The sequence below is a fragment of the Xenopus laevis genome, chromosome 7S (genome assembly GCF_017654675.1).
Source record: "Xenopus laevis strain J_2021 chromosome 7S, Xenopus_laevis_v10.1, whole genome shotgun sequence".
NCBI classification, from domain to species: domain Eukaryota; kingdom Metazoa; phylum Chordata; class Amphibia; order Anura; family Pipidae; genus Xenopus; species Xenopus laevis.
The window spans coordinates 90,725,691-90,744,451 of record NC_054384.1 but is presented as its reverse complement, the minus strand read 5'-3'; the positions used below and the strand labels follow the sequence as shown (position 1 = coordinate 90,744,451).

The 18,761-nt window shown below is 38.1% G+C and overlaps 2 protein-coding genes across 2 annotated transcripts in view; one reads left to right on the top strand and one right to left on the bottom strand.

Moving 5' to 3' along the window:
* Nucleotides 1–13,844, top strand: part of LOC108697251 (vomeronasal type-2 receptor 26) — a 35,691-nt gene extending 21,847 nt beyond the window's left edge. The window contains exons 30-34 of the mRNA XM_018227159.2: nucleotides 2,973–3,264; nucleotides 6,290–7,102; nucleotides 9,640–9,864; nucleotides 11,738–11,861; nucleotides 12,919–13,844. Coding sequence (XP_018082648.2) covers nucleotides 2,973–3,264; nucleotides 6,290–7,102; nucleotides 9,640–9,864; nucleotides 11,738–11,861; nucleotides 12,919–13,844 — 2,380 coding nt within the window. The remainder of the gene's footprint in view (nucleotides 1–2,972; nucleotides 3,265–6,289; nucleotides 7,103–9,639; nucleotides 9,865–11,737; nucleotides 11,862–12,918) is intronic.
* A 2,700-nt stretch (nucleotides 13,845–16,544) lies between these two features.
* Nucleotides 16,545–18,098, bottom strand: LOC108697977 (heat shock protein 30D-like). Its single transcript, XM_018228436.2, has one exon. The coding sequence runs from the start codon at nucleotides 17,743–17,745 to the stop codon at nucleotides 17,128–17,130; it is 618 nt and encodes a 205-aa protein (XP_018083925.1). The 5' UTR covers nucleotides 17,746–18,098; the 3' UTR covers nucleotides 16,545–17,127.
* Nucleotides 18,099–18,761: the final 663 nt, after the last annotated feature.

The following is an 18,761-nucleotide window of genomic DNA, read 5'->3' as shown; positions in this document are numbered from 1 at the left end:
GAGAAGTAGGGGGTCGAAGTTTTTTTTAAAGAGACAGTACTTCGATTATCGAATGGTCGAATAGTCGAACGATTTTTAGTTCGAATCGTTCGATTCAAAGTCGTAGTCGAAGGTCGAAGTAGCCAATTCGATGGTCGAAGTAGCCAAAAAAATCATTCGAAATTCGAAGTTTTTTTTATTCTATTCCTTCACTCGAACTAAGTAAATGTGCCCCTATATGGTGGGAAAGGTCAGTGAGGTAAGTGAAGAGTAACTCTATGTCATCCCAGACACGTGATCAGTGTGAGACGCAACAAAAAAGACATGAGAAATAACAAATACACAAGCAAAACAAACACATAAAAAGGGCAGATTTGCTGTGAAAAAAATAACCATGTATGCACTAAATTGTTACACATAATAATCACATATTATAATCATTCCTTGTGACTCATAGGGGCAGATTCACTAAATTGTGAAGTGGCCGAAGCTAGCGACAAGTCACCCTAAATCTCATCCGCAGGGACATCGGAAATTTACTAACAGGTGTAGAGGATAATTCGCTAGCGAACGACACCGTCGCTAGGGTTCGTTCACACCCTATCCCCAGGCGATTTTTTGTTCTGGTGAGCGGTCATTACTCCGCAAATTTACTAATATGGAAATTTTACTGAATGTTTCTTCTTTCACCAGAGTTTACTTCGCCACCTCAGACCAGGCGAACTGATAGAATGAAGCTACATCTTTCTCAATATTATGTCAGTGACATCATATCCTGCATGCCGGAAATGCATTAAAGTTGTAAAAAAAAACGCTGGCGACTTTTCTTTTTTTAAAGTGGAATTGCCTTCAGTAGTCCGAACTATTAGATATTTATTTTGTGAAGAATTTTTTAAAACAAATTTGAGGGGCATGCCACATTTGTTAAAGGGTGGGCTTATGTCCAGAGGATCTCTCCTGTCTTTATTATGGCTCATTGGGCATGTTTAAAAAAGTGGCTACTTTAAGCATTTGCACCAACATTACTAATAAAGACATCCATGCAACTTTTGGTACTGCCCTATTCAAACTAACCTAATCGCAAGAGTGCTAGTGAAGTTTTGCTCGGCAGAAATTAATGCTAGTGAAAATTTGCTGTGAAATGCTCGCCCAGTCAAAGTAATACTAGCGAAAATTCTCTAGCCTTCAGCTGCTGAAACACAACTTTGCATTTTGTTGAGAAGCAGTCGCTGGCAAAAATGTGCCCTTTAGTGAATTTGCCCCATAGGCAAAACATAATTGACCGTAACACTTCTGCTACAATATAGCCTCACAAAGTAATATTATGTTGCAAAAAGTTAAAATTGATGTGTCCACCCGATCTACCCATAGGATGTGGCATTTCATTAAAAAAATTATTTCATTCAAATAGCTGCATATGTATAAAAATGGAGGTGATTAGTCTTTCTTTTTTTTTCCTTCTTGTGGCTGTACTCATAGTTATTCCTGCTAGGTTCTGTCAGTTAGTTCAATTCTTTATATAGCTTTTTATTGGTCTTTGACACAGCGATCCTGACTGTTTTTTCCGCATGATCAATGATGAGTTTTCAGTACCCAACGTTACATTGGGAGAATGTGTTGATTCTGTTTAGTTACTGTGATAGGATTACCATTGTGTCATGCAACTCCTAGAAACAGGTATTATTTGTGAGAGTTGCATGAATGGATGTGTGAAGTGTTCTGAAACCGCCGGGGTACAGATGTTAGAACAGCATTGTATGTAGCAGACAGGTGGTGTCGAAGGCCCCCGCCTCTGTTCAGGGATGGTTTCTCCACCTTGACATGAATCGCCTCTTTCACAGCAGCGGCCTTCTTTATCCAAGTTTTGGACATTGCTATCTTCAAAGGAGTGTCCATTGTCTTTCAGGTGTAGAAAGACAGCTGAGTCTTGCCATGTAGAGTTTTGTCTCAGTGGTGTTTGTTGAAAATCCTTTTCTCCGACACGCCAGCTACATATGGGATGACTATGTTTCACCTACTAGATGTGTCTCCGGGCAGTTATTAGTTTTGGTGTTCCTGTTGGGCTTGGTTGCTGCTGTTTTGACAAAGGCCCAGTCTGGGAAGGAACCCACACATTCAAAGCTCCTCTGAGATGTTTATGCTCCTTGTCCTTGGACTCTGTATCAGTTGCCACACATTCCGCCCTGTGGTGCAGAGTTCTAATGACACCCAGTTGGTGTTAAAGTGGATGGTGTGGTGGTGTTCCACCATCTGTCTGCTACATACAATGCTGTTCTAACATCTGTACCCAGCGGTTTCAGAACACTTCACACATCCATTCATTCAACTCTCACAAGTAACACATGTTTCTGGGAGTTGCATGACACATTGGTAATCCTATCACAGTAATTTCACACAATTAACACCTCTGTGAATTTCAGATGTCACCTCTCTGAAGAGTTACAATGTGCCGTTGTGATTGGATTAGTGGAAGAGTTTATATGCCGAGAATTTCCCATGCCTGGGAAGGGAAGTTCTCGACATATAGACTCTTCCACCAGTCCAATCACAACGGCACATTGTAACTCTTCAGAGAGGTGACATCTGAAATTCACAGAGGTGTTGATTCGGTGTAGTTACTGTTGAACTGAAGAAGTTGCTCAGATGAGTAGTCAAACGTCTTCAATAATTACTCAGCAAGTCCAGTTGTCTTTTTTTAACTACTTATATTAGATATACCATGACCTGGATGAATGAAAATCTTCATAGTCATATGCAATATGTAAGTATTCAGGTTTGTTGCCTTTTGTAGCTAACCATCTACTGTGTACATTAAGTCATAGGTATATTTGTTGTACAGTATTCCAAGATTCCTCTATGACTTGGAAATAAGGAAGAATAATAAAATACAATCTGCATTTTTTTGATTAAATACTATTGCAGTACTTTTTTTTACATGCAAAGCCTAATTTTTTTTATTTATAGGCAGTCATTTAACAATTTCTATTTTTCAGAATGTCTCTTCGATACTACAGACATATCCTTGCTGTGTTTTATGCTGTTAATGAAATTAATGAAAATCCCAAACTTCTACCCAACATTACCTTGGGGTATGAGATATATGATTCCTGTTCCTATGAAACTAAATCGGTGGAAGGAACATTTAAATTAATCTCACGGAAACAGAATGCTATTCCAAGTTACCAATGTAGTGCCAAAGGTCTCATCGCTGGGGTCATTGGTGATATTTCATCATCTGCAACCTATGACATGGCACAGCTTACAGGGGTTTACATGTACCCACAAGTGAGTGCTGCAATTACCTTTCCAATACTTTACATTATGATGCAAATGAAACAATACCCTACGATATCCAAACGGAAGGCTATTCAAAGTTTTACTAAAAATACTATCTCAATAAAAGGACGCTGGCACAGATGAATTGGGCTTTAGTGTATTCCCAAGACCTTCAAATGTAGCCTTTGTTTTTTGTTTTAAAAATGCCTCTAACTTAGTATTGTTGCTTGAGGTTTCAGTATCTGCACTGCTGGCACAGGGGAGGGCTGGTCTGCAGCACTTGTAGGGGAGTCACATCAACTAATGCATGACACTTTTAAGTACATTGGCTGTAACAGGAATCATCAGTATGGCTATTTATGGGCATTTAAAAAAGGTTCATATGTATCAGTATAAATGTAACTGATTTACTGAAAACGAGTCACAAGAAAGGGGAGCAGGATACAGTTGCCTGGCCCTTTCATGTGCTTGTTTATCATGGCCATTTACTTATGCCTAGAGCAGCAGCTACTATTACACAAAACATTAGGGGGCAGATTTATTAAGGGTCAAATGGAAAATTCGTATTTGAATTTTCACTTTTTTTTATGGTCAAAACTCTCAAATTTGAATTGTGAATTATCCAAACTTGATTTGAGTTTTAATTCGAATTCGAATATCATGATTTATCATACTCTGGCCCTTTAAAAACTCAAATTGAACTATTTGCCCCCTGCAAACTGTATGTATGTTTAGTATGTTATAAAATGGCTAACTCTAGGCAACTTTTGAATTTATTTTTTATAGTTTTTTAATTATTTGCCTTCCTCTTCTGACTCTTTCCGGCTTTTAAATGGAGGTCACTGACCCCATCTAAAAAAGAAATGCTCTGTAAGGTTAATGAATTGTGTTAAAGGGTTAGATTACCAGAGTACAGATAATCCCCCTGTATAATGGACTTCTACTAAACAGTCACAACAAGGCTCAACCCAATTTTCTATCTCGCAAGTAGCAAACAAGGAATAGGTTCAATATCCCCATTTCTCTCAAGAAATAACAAAAGCTTTAGAATTTTTGTGATTAAAATAACAGAAAAAGTAGAAGTTGAAGAGAGGGTATAATGTCCCTTTGTATACTGCTGGTAGGGTAGTTGGTAGTCTAGATGAGTGGCTAGCACTAAATGTGTGGGGTAGTGTGGCTAATACACTTGAATGTTTGATGTACTGATACTGACACTAAAAATTTTCTTTTCAAAATATTAATCTACACTAAGGGGCACATTTACTTAGCTCGAGTGAAGGAATAGAATAAAAAATACTTCGAATTTCGGCTACTTCAACCATCGAATTGGCTACTTTGACCTTCGACTACGGCTTCGACTTTGAATTGAACGATTCAAACTAAAAATCGTTCGACTATTCAACCATTCGTTAGTCGAAGTACTGTCTCTTTAAAAAAAACTTTGACCACCTACTTCGCCACCTAAAACCTACCGAGCATCAATGTTAGCATATGGGGAAGGTCCCCATAGGCTTTCCTAGCTTTTTTTGATTGAAGGAAAATCGTTCGATCAACGGATTAAAGTGAATTAACCCTCGATATTCAACCCTAAGTAAATGTGCCCCTTAACGTTACCTATAGGTCATGTTGATCGTTTTTCGCTGATAGTTCTGCTTTTGTAAGTAATTCTCACTTGAAGTTCCTAAAAAAATGATTAAAATGGAGTCTGTGGAAGATAGCCGTCATGTAATTAGGAGCTTTCGGGACAATTAGTTTCAGGATAACGTATCCCATACCTGTAGTACAACTTTTTAAAATTGTTTATTTGATATGTGTATCATTTCATTTAATCAATAGACTGTATTTACATTCAAATGAATACAGTCATTTTTATCCTTTTCACTTGACAGCTGTCTCAGAATAGCACTTGCTACATCATAATAAAGTTAGGGGCAGATTTACTAAGGTTCGAATGGTAAATGGTTGAATTTTCAAATTTTTTTGGGTCAAAACTTACAAATTCAAATGTCCCTTTGTATACTGCTGGTAGGGTAGTTGGTAGTCTAGATGAGTGGCTAGAACTAAATGTGTGGTATAGTGTGGCTAATACACTTGAATGTTTGATGTACTGATACTGACACTAAAAAATTTCTTTTCAAAATATTAATCTACATTAAACGTTACTTATAGGTCATGTTGATCGTTTTTCGCTGATAGTTCTGCTTTTGTAAGTAATTCTCACTTGAAGTTCCTAAACCTGAATGTTTTGCCAACCTGACTGTCTCTTCTTAACCTGTCAGTTAGAGTTTCTAATACTAAGAGACTACTGTTACACAAATATGGCAGCCTCCTCATAGAGGAACATGGGGGTAAGAAAGGTAATGTAAAAGCATCAGACAAATACTTTTATGGCAAAATTATAAATAGCATTCAAAGACAAGGTTATGATAAATAATAAAAAAGGTTATTTTCTGATGTCAGTATCTCTTTAATGGAGAAGGAAAGTCGTTTAGCACTTGGGGGTGCCAAATGTTAGGCACCTCTGAGTGATTGTAGTTATTTAATTGAAACCTGGGCCGGTGCTCCTATCACAGACCCGGGGTTATTCCAGCGAGTGCCATGGATCGATTCTCTTCCAGCTTCTTTTTTCTTCAAATTCCCTGGGGCAGATGCATGCACAGTATAATGAAAAAGCCGACTTTTTAGTTAAAGTTCGTCTTTTCACTCGAATGCGCAGCCGCGCAGTGCAAGAAGAGGAGTGTTCCGTGGTACTTGCTGGTATAACCCCCGGGCCGGTGCAGTTTTCTGCTGATAGGAGCACCGGACCAGGGTTTCAGGTAAGTAAATAAAATCACTTGGGGGTGCCTAACATTTGACACCCCCAAGTACTAAACGACTTTCCTTCTCCTTTAAGAGCAGTCTTAATTTCACACCAATATAAACATTGTGCAGATCAGATAAAGAACAATGACCAGATCTCTATAAGTATCGTTGTTCTGAATATTATAACACTGACTTAATTAAGAGCCTGCTGTATTAATTACATTTGTTACAGATAAGTTATGGAGCGCAAGATCCGGTTTTAGACGACAAATTATTATTTCCATCCTTTTTTCGAATGCTACCTAACGATAAGACTCAGTATGAGGCTTTTGTACAACTGTGTCTTCAGTTTGGCTGGACGTGGGTTGGTCTTGTTGCAACGGATGATGAACGCAATGTGCAGAGCTGTGAGGAAATCAGAACGGAGCTTATAAAAAATGGAATCTGCGTTGCTTACTTTGAGATTATTACTTTGACACTTTTAAGCACCTACACAAGGGTTATTAATACCATGATACAGTCAACTGCCAATGTAGTTATTGTTTATTGTAGCTCTGTCAATTTCTTTCAGTTTATTTACTCTGTACAGCTCTTTAGGATGCCTGGGAAAGTCTTCATTATACCAACGGTAGTTTCAGTGGCTTCTGACTCTATATTCAGTTCCTTCTTGAGTATATTAAATGGTTCACTCCTGTTTTCAATACATAAAGGAGAGATTCCAGGACTGAAAGACTTCCTTCACAGTGTCAGTCCATATACACTTCCCAATGATTATTTCACTGCAGCAACATGGAACTACGCATTGTGGTGTTTGCCTGCAAATGCTACAGAATTTAGGAAAAAATTTGGTCTGGCACGTAACTGTACTGGGAAAGAGACTCTAAAAATATTTGATTTAGCTTATGATGTCGACTCCTTCAGAATAACCTACGCTGCCTATAGAGCTGTATATGCCTTTGCTACTGCACTACATGACATGTTTTCCTCCATGCATAATAAATCTGTGTTTATGGCAAATCTGAAAGAGACTTTCCATCCTTCAATGGTAAATGTATGCCCTGTAGCAAGCCAATAAAGTTATTACATTTTAATTCAAAAACAGATACAGGTATGGGATCTGTTATACAGAATGCTTGGGACCTGGGGTTTTCCAGATAATGGGCATTTCTGTAATTTGTATATACAAACCTTCAGTCTACTGAAAAATCATTCAAACTTTAAATAAACCTAATAACATTGTTTTGCTTCCAACAAGAATTAATAAGTAAAATGTACTACAGGTATGGGACCTGTTATCCAGAATGATGGGGACCTGGGGTTTTCCAGATAATGGATCTTTCCGTAATTTGGGTCTTCATGCCTTAAGTCTACTAGAAAATCATGTAAACATTAAATAAACCCAATAGGCTGGTTTTGCTTCCAATAAGGATTAATTATATCTTAGTTTGGATCAAGTACAAGCTACTGTTTTATTATTACAGAGAAAAAGGAAATCATTTAAAAAAAATTGGATTATTTGGATAAAATGGAGTCTATGGGAGACAGCCTTTCTGTAATTCGGAGCTTTCTGGATATCGGGTTTCCGGATAAGGGATCCTATACCTGTATTTTATTATTACAGAGAAAAGAAAAATCATTTTTAAAAAAAAATGATTAAAATGGATTCTTTGGAAGATAGCCGTCATGTAATTAGGCGCTTTCGGGACAACTAGTTTCAGGATAACGTATCCCATACCTGTCGTACAACTTTTTTAAATTGTTTATTTGATATGTGTATCATTTAATTTAATTAATAGACTATATTTACATTCAAATGAATACAGTCATTTTTATCCTTTTCACATGACAGCTGTCTCAGAATAGCACTTGCTACATCATAATAAAGTTAGGGGCAGATTTACTAAGGTTCGAATGGTAAATGGTTAAATTTTCAAATTTTTTTGGGTCAAAACTTACAAATTCAAATTTAAACCCACCAACTCGAATTCGAATTCGAATGTGAGATTTATCACTTCTCGACCCTGGAAATTCGACTATTCGCCACCTGTCATTTAGAAGTCAATGGCAGAGGTCCATTGTACCATTTGAAGATGTTAATTGCCTTCCTGACATTCGAGTTTTTTTGGAGGAAAATCTGATTCGAATTTAAGTTGAATTTTTGGGTTATTGCTATTTGATAGAATTGATTCAAGGTTTTTTTTTATAAATAACCTCCCGTTCGAGTTGTGAGTACATTCAAATTAAGTTAAAAAAAAATCACATAACTTCGAAATTCCACCTTAAACCCCTTAAACCCCTTAGGAGCAGATTTATCAAAGATTGAGGTGAATTTTTGAATGAAAAAAATACGAATTTCGAAATTATTTTTTATGTACTTCAACTAGGGAATAGTCCAAATTCGATTTGAATTTTAAAAAAAAATCAAAATTAGAATATCGAATTTATCATCTACTGTCTCTTTAAAAATTAAACTTTGACCATTTGCCATCTAAAACCTTCCGAATTGCTGTTTTAGCCTATAGGGGACCTCCTAGAACCTATGTGCACTCAATTGGTGTACTTTGAAAAATCAAAGGTTTTTTTGGGAAAAACTTTGAATTGAATTCGATCGAATTCGCAATTCCTTTGATTCGATCGAATAGGCCGAATACGGACCTATTTGATCAAAAACTGACCTATTTGACCCAAAAAAAACTTCAACTTAATTTCGGTTGGTCTTTTTGAATTCGAATTTCGGTCTTTTCAATTCGAAATTCGACCCTTGATTTCGACCCTTGATAAATATGCTCCTTAGGGCATATTTATCAAGGGTCCAATTTCGAATTGAAAAAACTTCAGAGTTCAAAAAGACCAACCGAAATTAAGTCAAAGGGTTTTTTTGGTCGAATAGGTTCGTTTTAGATCGAATAGGTCCTTATTCGGCCGAATTTGAATCGTACGAATCGAAAGAATAGCGCATTCAATCGAATTCGATTAGAAGTTTTTCCCAAAAAAACCTTTGATTTTTCAAAGTCCACCAATTGACTCCAAATAGGTTCTAAGATGAATCTGCCCCTTAATGTCTCAAGTCAAGACAATCTACCCCTTGATGTCTCAAGAAACCCTGACCTAACATTTTTGGGGAGGCTGAGATTATGGCCCTATACATAAATAATAAACTGCCAGTTTGGACAGGAACAATCAAATCAGCACATAGCAACAACAAAAAAGTAGACTACAGCACCTTGCACCCATAGACTTCCCAGAGGAATCTGTAGTAGGAGAAGGGAGATAAGAGAGATTAAGCTGTCATGTTTGTATACACTTACATAGGTTACTGTCTATGCAAGCCCATTCCTCCTCAAGTCTGCCAGATGTCGATTGGGCAGGGTTAAGAAACCCGTTGGGTCGCAGCCGAATCTGTTCGTAGATGCTGTCCCACGATCCGACCATGCGTATTAGCAGCATTATGAGCCAATCGTTGGGCCCTAGGGCCCATGATCAGATTAGCCCAATATCGCCCACCTCAATGTGGGCATTTCGGGGAGAGATCCGCTTTAGATTGATGTTTAATTAATTTCCAATTGCAATTTCTTTTGACAGCTGAACAAATACCTGAGAAACATCCATTTTCAAACAAAATCTGGTGAGGAATTTTACTTTGTGAATGGAAGTCCTGCAGGACAATACGATATTATAAACTGGGTCATTGCTCCCAATGAGTCTATTATCACTACTCAGGTTGGCAGCTTTCTCTGTTCTGCACCCAAAGGGCAACAGCTTATTATCAACAAAAACAAGATTGTATGGAATCCAACATTTAACCAGGTAACTAATGCAACTAGTATCAAATCCAAAAGTGCGGGAGCGCACTTCCAGGGCCACAAATCGGTCGCTTTAGTTTTTAGTTTTTCAGTAAAATCACTTTTATTTATACATCGTTAAAAAGAAGAATTACATCAGCTTATGGTCTGACGCGTTTCGTATAAACATACTTCATCGGAGACCTAAAGAAACTTCCATCAAATCATCTATTTATACCCACACATGTGACCTTCCCCCCCATAGTGCAGCACTTCAATTAATTTGTTAATAAATACCACCTATACATAAATGTTTAAATATTTAACGGTTTAAAAGCATTACTTCGCTCGCACCCGAGCAAAATTACATTGCTGATGTTTTTTTACACGTAGATATTTCCATGTTTTAATATGAAGTGTTACAGTATTAGTTTAATGTTCATTTATTTTAAATAATTATTCTATGATAAATTTATATCTAAATGATGTTTATACTGGTTCGTTCTGTAAAAGGTAAACTCATTATGCTCTGTTCTTTAATCTGAATTGATATAGTCAACATTGTTACAAAATAGTAAAAAATTCATTCAACTTTCCCATATAACTTATTCATTAGCAACACTGCTGTTAAAAGATACTGTTTCATATTCTTATATATATTTTACATCCAATCATAGTGGGTACAAAATGAATTTATGGTTACAAAATTTTATATTTCTGTTCAACAATTTATATACATGTTTCATATGTTTGTCCAAATGAATGCGACCTAAAAACCGTTTCCCAGACTTCATTATATATAACAGCTAATATCGAAAACTGAATTTAATCCCTGCCGCTGATGCAGCTAGTGCTTTACTTTTCAATTCAGGCGAGAATACCCAAAACAAGGCATAATTAATAAATGGAAAAGCTGTGAAATTCTATAATACATAGACTCTTATTTTAAGTATTCCTTGTAGTATCCAGTATCCATTAATATTATGGGGGAAATTCACTTAATAGCAAAGTGGCCAATGTTAGCGACAATTCGCCAGAAATCTCATCCGCAGGGACATCGCCAAAACAGGCGTCGAGGACAATTCGCTAGTGAACCAGACCCTCTCTAGCGTTCGCATGCACCCTATCATCAGACGACTTTTCGCTCTGACAAACGGTCGTTACTCCACAAATTCACTAAGATGCAAATTTTACTGAACGTTACCTCTTTCGCCAGAGTTTACTTCGCCATCTCAGACCATGCGAACTGATAAAACCAATCTACATCTTCCTCAATCTTGTGACATCATATCCTGAATTGCGGAAATGCACATTAAAGTTGCAAAAACCGCTGGCAACTTTTCTTTTTTTAAAGCAGGATTGCCTTCAATTAAAGATTTATGTGTGAATTTTTTTATTAAAACTGATTTGAGGGGCATGGCACATTTGTTCAAGGACAGGCTCATGTCTAGGGCATTAGAGAATCTCTTTTGTCTTTATTATGGCTCGTTGGACGTGTGTTTGAAAAAGTGGCCATGTCAAGCATTTGCACCAACATTACTAATAAAGACTTCCATGCGACTTTTAGGTACCCACCCTATTCAAATTAACCTAAGTGTAAGAGTGTTGGCGAAGTTTCGCTAGATGAAATCAATGGTAGCGAAAATTCGCCGTGAAATGCTCGCCCAGCCGAAGTAACACTAGCGAAAATTCGGCAGCTTTTGGCTGCTGAGGCGAAACTTTGCATTTTGGTGAATTAGCGTAATGGTAACGAATTTACACCTGGTGAAGTGACGTGGAGTGTGTTGAAGAGGTCACTGGAGAAAATTCGCCCCTTAATGAGTCCCTATGACTTTATTATTAATCTATATTATCACAGGATGTGATGCACAATCTTAATGTACCTAATTTATTCTCAGATGCCACGGTCCGTGTGCAGCGAGAGTTGCCCCCCTGGGTACAGGAAAGCTGCTCGGAAATCAGCTCCCATCTGTTGCTATGACTGTGTCAGCTGCTCAGAAGGGGAGATATCCAACAGCACTGGTGGGTCCTCTGTAGGGGTAATTATGTCAGTGCTGTTATTTTGTTTATGCTAAGCTCCTTGCTTTATATTATGCTTAGTAATTATGGTTTTTGAACAGCCCGCATCATACATAAAGCACAATCCACTACAGAAGCAAATGGTAGTTTCAAAACGGCTCCAGTTCTATTCAGTGTCCCTTAAAGGACCAGCAACATCAATTTTTTTTTTAAAAAAAAATTCGTTAGTGTAGAACAAAAAAAAACCACAAAGACATATTAAACTTTTAAATCGCTAGGTCTTTATTAAGAAATAACTTATTGAAACTCTGCTTGCTGTTCTCTTCAGAAAAGTCAATCAACAATCCATCATGCGGCGCACGATTTCTCCTCCCTGCTTTCCTTATAGGAGATAGTCAGGGAGGAGAAATCGAGCGTCGCATGATGGATCGTCGCCGTGTCGCCTTTTCTGACGAGGAGCGCAAGCGGAGTTATTTCTTAATAAAGACTTAGCGATTTAAAATTGATGTTACTGATCCTTTAAATAAATATGTACAGTATGTGGTCATATACAGTAATTTGAAGAATGTTCCTTTGTATTTAAATATTTGAATGAAGGTAGCCATATTGTTTGACTGTATAGGTATGAGATCTGTTATCTGGAAATCTGTTATCCAGAAAGCTCCAAATTATTCTTGATATAGGTGAATACCAATATTTAGAAGGACCCTGGAATAAAGTGCCAGAGCACAAAGGGGTGAAAAATTGAAATAGTTTTCATTCTTTAATGAATACTTGTATGAGTTTTTGTAGTGACACTTGTTTCTGTTTAAGTCACTCTAGTAGAATGATTTATATCAGCATAGCAGTTCATTATTTGCATAAGAATATATTAAGCATCTTGTTTTATTAACTATTTTCTCTTGTGGGCAGGAATTTCACTGTATCAAACACCCACTACAAACAGCATTTTGGCTCCTATCCCCTGGTATAGGATATATTTTCTATTGTTACTCAGTCACTGTAATTCTGTGTATTTGCATTATGTGTAATATGCTTATCAGACACTGTTTCTTGCTAGATATGGAAAACTGCATCAAGTGCGTTGAAGATCAATGGTCTAATGAAAACAGAACTATTTGCATCTCCAAAACCATAGATTTCCTTTCATATGAGGATGCTCTGGGCATAGCTTGGTCAGTCATTGCTATTTGCCTGTCTGTTGTCCCACTGGGAGTGCTGGGGATTTTCCTGAAACACAGTGAGACGGCCATAGTAAAAGCCAATAACAGGGAATTAAGTTACATTTTGCTTCTTTCTCTCTCAATGTGCTCCCTGTGCTCCTTGTTATTTATCGGACGTCCAGAGGCCACGACATGCTTCTTCCGACAAGCAGCCTTCGGAATTATTTTTGCAATTGCTGTTTCATCAATACTGTCTAAAACCATTACTGTTGTTATTGCATTCAATACTACCAAACCTGGGAGCCATGCAAGAAAATGGGTAGGATCCAGAGTATCCACTTATCTGGTGAGCCTGGGGGCAGTTGGAGAAGCAGTGATCTGCCTTTTATGGTTTCTCTGCTCACCGCCATTTCCAGACTATGATACAAGTGAGAATTATGAGAAAATGACTCTTAAGTGTAACGAGGGGTCAGAAATTGCTTTCTACTTCATGATGGGATATGTTGGACTTTTGGCTGCTTTAAGCTTTGTCGTGGCATTTCTAGCAAGGAAATTGCCTGACAGTTTCAATGAAGCGACATATATAACTTTCAGTATGTTGGTTTTCTTCAGTGTATGGGTTTCTTTTATTCCTGCATATCTGAGCACCAAAGGGAAATACACGGTGGCTGTTGAAATATTTGCCATCCTGGCTTCTACCGCTGGCCTTGTAGGTTGCATTTTTGCACCTAAATGCTACATTATAGTGATCAGGCCAGATCTAAACACCAGAGAACATCTGATTGGTAAAAAGGTCAGCCGATATATTATTGAGCCAGCCTAAATTAGATTCATTTATTAACTTGTCCATTACTCTCTTCTGGAACCCCACCATATTTTCAATTAGTAAATAGTGTATTTCTCTTAACTGGTGACAGTATTATTTAACCTCCAGATTAGTAGATGTTTAATAACTACGTACAACAAATTATCTTTTTATTTTTTGGATATTTATCGATTTATTTCTCAACCTAAAATTTATTTTTCTGGCTGCAACCAACACACTCATGTGGGAATAACAAACGATAGGGGACTGTTGAATTGCTTGCAACAGGACAAACATATATTAGTTCTACGAAGCACACTAATAAACCTATTATATCTCAAACATCCATTAAACTTTGAATGCATCAATGACCACTCCTCTTTAAAAAGATAGGAAACATTATTTAAAGCTGTAGCCCCCAGTAGGAACTCTACATTATGTGCCTTTTGTGGGCCCGCTTGTGCTGGACCTACACAATTGGCCCATGTATCAAAGCAGGTATTGAATGACTTGCCGTGCGTGCCTAGACTCAGGAGTCAATTGATTCGACGCAGGCGTCAAACTAGTTCAGGTTTGGCAAGGGTTAATGTTGTAAGGCCAATTAGTCACTAATTGATGTTGTTTAGCTGAATGCTTATATATATCCTGCCAATTATCTGTCCTTCCCAACTCATAAGCTGGCCATAGACGTGCAGCTATACCTGCCATATCGAACAAACGATTGGACGTCCCAATCTCCCGACCTGTCACTAACCTTTCAGATTAAATAAAGTAGTAAAAGAACAGATCAGACGATGTTCTGCCCTGACACCAATCATACGAAAGTTATGTCCAACAAAAGCTGGTGACAGCCTCCCACCGATCGGCAAAATTTTCCATCCTGTCCGATCGACTGAATGACTGTTCGCCATGGCACGAAAAATGTCGGGACACTCCACACACGGCGCAAAAATTGTACGATCAAATCTGCACGTCTATGGCCAGCTTTAATCAAGCCTGGCAAGAGATTAAGCTGGGATTCGATCATGTACCATAGCAACAAACTACTTTTCAAAACCTTTTTAATGTGGTTGCTATGGTACATGTACCATAGCAGCAAAACAATGCTTTTCAGGATCTCTGAGAATATGATAAGGGACAGACATTTTCAGAAATATGTGATGCTTAAAAATCAAGGGGTTTATTCTGAATTTTAAAAAAACATAGAACAGGAGCAATGTTAAAAGAGAACAAACAAGCTTTTGAAATATTTTTGTAAAAAGTGTGCTTGAGAAAGGGGCGTGACCCCGAAACATTGCACTTCGCAATAAACACGCAAGGCAGCTTGCTTGCAATTATCCTGTGTGCCTTGGGATTCTTTCTGCTGGACTGTTTGTGAGGCGGCCGATCCTCTACCTTCGTGCACCAGATGTCGTTACTTTAATTTACTAAGGGTGTACGAGATCTATAGTTGAACTACCTCTATTTTGAAAACCCACAGCATTCACCGCAGATGGTATTTCAGTCCATAAGACTGTTTTGCAAGCCATGGAGGTGCACTGGGATTCCTTTCCAAACAGTTTGGCCCAGTGTTTGACAACATTATGTACTAATACAGTGTTTTCTGTAAAAGAAAAGGAAACAGCCATATGGGCGTTTTCAGAAAATACTAGAAGATTATCTGTAAGGGGTACTGGAGGAGAAGGAGGTGCTGCTGAACTTGTACCCTCACCAGGGTCAGAAGTAGGATTAACAGCCGAAGAAAAAAACATTTTTGAGCAAGATCTTGTGAACCGTGCAGCAGGATCGTGATGAGTTTGGAGAGTAGAGGATCTGTGTCCTCCTCTGTTTGCTTGGACATTTAAAGAAATCTGCTAAAAGTCAAGTCTTCCAACAAGTTCAGCAGCATCACAAAGTCAGCTCTCCAGCTGCCCTTTATATACCCTTTATCTTAAATTGGACGTTAGCATAACTACGTTTGAATTTTCCCGCCAAGAAATGTGCGTTAGTGAAAAACTGTTACAGTTTTTGTGGCAAAATGACGTTCACTGACAAAAGTATGCTAGTGTAATATGGCCGCGTTCGTTCACTGAGATGTAGCATTTTAATGAACTAGCGTAGTGGTAGAGAATTTGCACAAAGTGTGGCGAACCCTTCAGAGGTGAAAATTTTCCCTTTAGTGACTTTGCCCCCCTATGTCACTGAATCCATTCTACACACGCATATATAGAATTCAAGATAGAAAATGGAAAACCTAGGGTAGTGCTGTATGTGGCAGGAGCCCGGTGGTCCAAACCAAGTAACTCCCTGTTACAGCGTACTAGTGCAGTGTAATTGTGCCTATAAATGTAAGCATAGAGATGGAACTGCTATAAGGAGGGTTCAAAGCATCAGGTTGACAAGGCATAGAACTGGTGACACCGTGGGCCTCTTCTACTAATGGAGCAAAAGAACAACGTGTAATCCATCTGACCCATTTGTCATGCATTTTACTCTGTCACTGTGAATGCTGATATCATTACATGTGTTAGCGATCTCCACAACTACTTGGATCAAGCAAGAGAGCAAAGAAGAAGTTCGAATTTTGACTCAAGACCTTGATAGCAGATAAATTGACTTTGTGAGATTAACTAGGTTCTAAAAATACAGATGCAGTTATTTTTGTCGGTGACATGAAAGCAAATCAAGAGATTAACCCTACTGTCGTGAGTGTACATAGGAACTGGAGGCCACTAAAGGTAGAACACAAACGTTTATTGACACAAGCTGCATAGATTTTGTATTCCAAAGAGTCAGAATACAGAACAAACACACATGGTGGGGGTTATATACCCTTTCACACAACTGATATAGATATACAAGAAACAGAAAAAACTGTAGCGTCGGAACCGTACGCAGGTTGGCAGAAACCTTAAACACCTCTCAATAAGGCCCCACAGAACAGTACTGACTACTGAAGGGGGCATGAATCTGCGGATGAACTCTGTCTATACTGAGTCATGCCTACTATACAATTTTAACCATAACACTACCAACGGCTTGATTAAGGACTTAGTATGTCAAAAGTATTGTTTCAATGTGCCTAAGTTTCTAATAAAGGCATTTTTAAAGGTATGCATATTTTAAAGGAATACGGAATTATAATTTAAATAGGAAAAGCGGTTAAAAAGTCCAAAATATAACTACATTTGTTAAGGGAAAAGTAGTATTAATGTTATACCACTAAAATCTGACATGTTTTACACACTATCATTGTACAAACAATTATATATAATATAAAGGAAATTATTTAAGCAAATTTTGTCAAAAAGTTGTGATCTTATCAAGAAGAATGAAGTCCATTTACATTTATATTCTGTGCATTGGGTGGGATTTCCGGCCCAGCTCTTGGTGCCATGCTAATAGGAATGGATATCTGTCGGGCAGGTGTCAGTGTCAGCCAGGGAGCTTTAATATGCAGGTGCCCGTCCTTGGATAAAGAGCAAACAATTTTCTCAGGATTCACACCTTCTGGCAGATCAGCACTTCTCTTCCACTCTCTGTATTCATGGAAGCAGCTCCCACCCTCAGTGTCATTTTTCCTCTCATGTTTTCCTGTCACAATCACTCTCCTGCCCTGCGTTTTCACCATTAGTTCATGAGGAGAAAAGTCACTCACATCCAGTGTCAGCTCAAAGTGATCCTTCCCATCTTTACCTGAGTTGGAAGAGGTCCCCTCAGTTTCTGGGGCTTTGGGCTGTTGGCTCTGGCCTGTTATTCTTCTCATATCCATGTCCTGAAAGAAGAGCTGACAAGCCTCATTCACACACTGCATTCTTCTCTCCATGTCATTCCTCATGCTTAGATTGTCACCTTCCAGCTGGTGGAAGAGTGGAAGTGTAGGCTGGCTGCAGGGACACAAAGAGGAGTGTGAGGTCTGTAGGAGGCTGAGAGGAAACATCTTCTGCTGATTTCCTGGAGCTTCTTCTCGGAGAATAGATTGGGTTTGTTTGTGCACTTCTGCTTTCTTACTTCTCAGTCAGTCCCAGCACTTTTATGGTTCTTAGTTAGTGTTGTGGGACGTCTGAGATTTCCCTGTGCTCTCTTTATATGGACAGAAGGGGAGGAGCCATGTGAACATAATGAATTATAAGATACCTGAGGGTGATGGTGTGATTGCTTCTGACATTAACTCGAAGACTGATATCCAATGTTGGACTGACCCACCAGTATAGCAGGAAGACTCCTGGTGGGCCATGGTGTCAATGTACCCTTGCTATCCTAAACATTTGGTTTATTTCATTGTAGCTTCCCTGTATGGGAACAAAGAACAGAAACAGAGATAAGTATAGATTATACTGTAGTAGGTAAAGAAAAGAGACTAGTAGAATAAAGATTGTGTGAGGAGAGGAGTAAAAATAGTGGGCCTAAAGTACAAGGTTTTTTGGTGGTCCCATGGTATATATTTTGGCCCAGGTTTGTAAGTTATTACTTCACAGGCAGGCAATTTTTAATATCTACCCCTTATTGTCCTTATGTATCTAGAGGCTTAGGGGCTTGGGTTGATACTTACTATACATCCATTAAATCACCAGGCTTGGAAGGTTCCGTTTCCTCTTGGTATAACTTATATTATTTCCAATATATGTAATAAGTAGTAAAGACTTATTGGAGGAAATTAACTTTAATTGAAAAACTCTTTCACTTTTATTGGTGGAGAACATATTAGGGTGTCCCAGGACTCTGGTTAAATACTAAAGAAACCTTGAAAGAAAGGTGTCTCAGCATCAAAATCTCTACAACCACAGACCCCATAGGGTCAGTTGGTAGCCTAAAATATATACCATTAAAGCAAACTGGTACACTAATACTTTATTTAATTACTCATTTCATATAATATATGTGTTCATGTTTAAATTATTTTCATCTTTTTATTTTGAAGTTGTTTTGATCCCTGTTTAACACCCTTGGCTTTGA

What these genes read in the sequence shown, in the direction of transcription:
- LOC108697977 (XM_018228436.2), bottom strand. Translation starts at nt 17,745, where the DNA reads ATGTTTCCTCTCAGCCTCCTACAGACCTCACACTCCTCTTTGTGTCCC.